The 3768-nt window shown below is 42.2% G+C and overlaps 1 protein-coding gene across 1 annotated transcript; it reads left to right on the forward strand. All coding sequences in view use genetic code 11, as the record gives it.

Annotated features, from left to right (window-relative positions):
• Window positions 1–2263: 2263 nt before the first annotated feature.
• On the forward strand, window positions 2264–3406 carry EGR_10311 (Peptidase inhibitor; the record flags this gene model as incomplete). Its single annotated transcript, XM_024499560.1, has 5 exons — window positions 2264–2273; window positions 2472–2641; window positions 2749–2985; window positions 3077–3186; window positions 3307–3406. 5 exons carry the CDS (start codon window positions 2264–2266, stop codon window positions 3404–3406), a joined length of 627 nt encoding a protein of 208 aa, XP_024346022.1.
• Between the last annotated feature and the right edge of the window lie 362 nt (window positions 3407–3768).

Genomic DNA, 3768 nt, shown 5'->3' on the forward strand with positions numbered 1-3768 from the left:
TGAAATCCTGAAATTTCGGCCTTTTTTACATTGCTAGCACCACTTCAGAAGACCAGGCAGTTTAGTTCGATGTGCACCCGCGCCATGCATTGTCTTCAAGTAGCAGCTGTATCACGCAGAATGAAGAGCTATCAAATCCAAAATTAGGTGTTTGTGTACACGATCATCTAAAGACTGTTTCAGCTGCATTTACTGCATTCGATGGTTTAGGGTTACCATTTCTCAACCTGAGTGAGTTACAACTTTACGTGAGATCCCAGCCGACTGTAAATGCAGCCTCAATGAAATGTAGATACAATGGTGTGGTGATCTATTCATCCGAACCTAAGCAATGATGAGAGATTTGCAGATACAATGTGTTTATTCTACTGACATTCTCTTCGACGTAAAGGAAAGCATTTGTTATTCCCTAAGTACTTCTTTGAGGAGGAAATTCAAATCACCACTTATATTTCCTAGGATTTCGCATTTTACAAAAGCTATACCGCTTGATTAGTTATTTCTATCACAAAAAATTCCAGTCCTCATTGCCTGCGATACCATTCCCCTAGCAAAAATGACATAAACATTGCTTCATGTCCTCAAGTTGGAAAATGTAACCGCTTCGAATAAAGGTGTAAAGTGGTCTTTGTTGAAAATCAAAGCAAATATTATTTTCTCAAATTCCTTTACTATCTTTCAAACCCAAATAAAATGCTTTTATTCAAAAAATGCAAGACTATGCAGTTGCAATGTCCGAGACATTTCTGAGGTCGTAAGAAGTCATTGTATTGTAAGGGAAAATATATTACTGGCATCGAAGAGAGCTGAGCCAACTGGCGTGATTTGGAGGCCAGACCGCACAGCAGAAGTAAAATTTGTAAACAATTAGCTGCTTGCGTAATCCACACACAGCCAGACAAACTATCAGCACATTGCACAGTCCGTCTTTCCCTTTGAGCATCGTCTCTCGGAGCACTCCATGGTCTGCCTCCCACGTCAACCATCACAACGCAGTTGATGCATTATGTAAAATGCACTCACTTGGCAGAAGTTACAGTCATCGAATTTGTCTGAACTTAAAGCGATATTTGGTGTCAACGGCGCTGATTCACCTTGGCCATTCTCCTGCACCTGAATTATTGTCCCATCTACGAGGCGTATTGGAGGAGGGTGCAATGCAATGCTCCCTTACTGCTGGAGAGAGGATGATGTTTGCAACGAGGCCACCCAGTATCCTCACCGCTAATCGTAATATCATTAAGCCAAAAGGCAGAGTCATTTGGTAAACTTGGGATTTTAAATAACTTGATGGGTATAATGCTGCACCTCAATTCCTAAATTGCTGCATTTTTCTCACCTTAGCGACCCCTTCGAGTCATATATATATCGGTTCTGCCTAGGTAATAGTGGTGGTGGAGAAAGTATCCGAGTTCATTTACTAAGCATATTCATGTGGATAATGTAGACAGCACCATAATGAACCTGTCTAGCATCGCTTCAGTTCACAGTAGCATTTTTACTGAATGCGGAACTGGGTAGTTACATAAATTAGATGTTAGTGTTTAGCGTGCAGAAATTGAAGTCAAGGAGATCGTCATTTCACATCGGGTTTGTTTGCCACTGCCGACATAGTATCTTAGTGATACCTTCCTTAATTTGTGGTAATTCACAATGGGATAGCAGAAAATATATCACTGCTGTGCAGAGGAAGAGCCGAAATTAAAGACGTGGTCAGAGTTCATGGCGAACTCTTACCTTGCCCATGCAATCAAACACAGTGTCCAAGAGACTGTCAAAGAACTACAACATTCCCACGTGCTTTTGTACTCTATTGTGCTGAAATAATGGCTCAATTATAAAAGAATTTTTAAAGAAACTCCATCTGTGCATTTAGGCCTTGGCGTTTTGGGTCAACTGACGCGATGGGTTAAGGCTGCATTGCCTTTTAATATGTTCCTCCTGTGATCTAGATACAAACCTGTCTTGTTGTCCCGCGCCCACCGACAACTTTAAGTTACGTATACATTAGGGTGCGTGTACTGTACTCAATGATCTTCCACCATGTTCTCGGGCAATCCTTAACTCTGAGCACCTTCTTTATTAGTCTATGCAAGCTAACACAACCGTGTTGGTAGGTTTCCAATATTCTATATCTGTCCCAGGAGGGTTTCTCGTATACGGAAAGCTGCTAGCTAGTGTTACTACAACACCAGATGGATACTGTTGCTGCTCTGTCTTTCGTAGGCTAATTTAGCTGTAGATGCAGCCTATTTCGTGTGTCATGTGGTCAGGTAATTGAATCAGAACAAATATAAAATTTAACACCAATTGTGATTGGTATAGTCACGGCAACCTTATTGGTGCAGTCGTCTGTAGCTTTGTTGAAGATAGGTATATAACAGTCGTAAATATTTTGTTCAGATGGCTTACCAGGACTTTGGTTGAATCAGACAGGCTAGCCTCAACCACTTTGATGATTACTCATTTAGCCCGTGCTATTTCGCTCATCCTAGCCATCATGATCAAGGCAGCTAGCCTCCTGACTGCGTTGTTTGCTGTTGTCCATGCGCTTAGTGAAGAAGACCGTAGGAGCATTCTTGAACTTCACACAGCAGCTCGTGAGCAAGTGCGCCCACCTGCTTCCAACATGATGCTAATGGTAAACAAATTTTGAATTAATTTGGTGACACACCAAGCCTGGCATTGCTGCCTTGACGCTTCCGTTGCAAATTTACTCCATCCCAAATCTATTTTGTTCTGTGCTAGAAATATTCTCCAAGACTGGAGAATTTGGCAGAAAGATGGGCTAGGCGATGCAGGTACGCACACACGGACCCACAACAACATCCAGAATATAGGGGTGTTGGACAGAATCTTGCCGCTTCTGGAGGTTTAGTTCCAACAGTTAGGTGGCTAGCGAATATGTGGAAGGCAGAAGTGAAATATTACACTTACTCCAACAACTCCTGCATTCCTTTTAAGGTCTGCGGACATTACACGCAGGTAATCTCTGATATTCCTCCAGATATCAAATTGCCCTACTTCCAACCTTTCTAACCTTTAACACATTTACTAATTCATTCCCATCTGTTAGATGGTTTGGGCCGACTCAACTGAACTCGGCTGTGCAATCAATCGTTGCGACAGCATGCTTCCAGCTTGGCGTCCACCAGTATATTATTTGGTTTGTCAGTACTCTCCTGCGTGAGTCCAAGTATACCCTCTTCAATTGTGGTCGCTGCCACACATGCGTGATTTGTGCCTACACTATCTAAGTTTTCCAATGTTTCACCATAACGACATTTTGATTTGTCTTGCATTTAGGGGCAATTTCATAGGGCGTAAGCCCTACACTGAAGGAGGATCCTGCACCAAATGCCCAACTGGTTACGACTGCACTCACAATCAATGCTGGAGCAGATAACCCTGTTGAGCATTTGCGAGTTATTAGCGGAAATCCTCGAAATTCTTGCATCACTTGCTAATGTACTCCATACTCTCTCGTCACTGTCATTTCCATTTTTCAATAAATTGTGGCGTTCATCAATATACTCAGTTTCAATTGTGCATCAATGCCAAGGAAGTAGGAAGGCAGATTTGTAGACTCGTAAAGAGTTGTCTGCATTTGGTAAAAACCCACCATAAATGCACCTTGCAATGTGCAATGAACGGAAACGAAATCAACTGAACTTCACTTTATCTTAACTCCTCTGGATACGCAGAATGCAGTATGCTGTAGCAGTGTCAAGACTGGAGTTGTGGAGCTTTGGATAATTTGGTCTGACC

Source organism: Echinococcus granulosus, assembly GCF_000524195.1.
Source record: "Echinococcus granulosus chromosome Unknown EG_S00208, whole genome shotgun sequence".
Lineage (NCBI taxonomy): Eukaryota > Metazoa > Platyhelminthes > Cestoda > Cyclophyllidea > Taeniidae > Echinococcus > Echinococcus granulosus.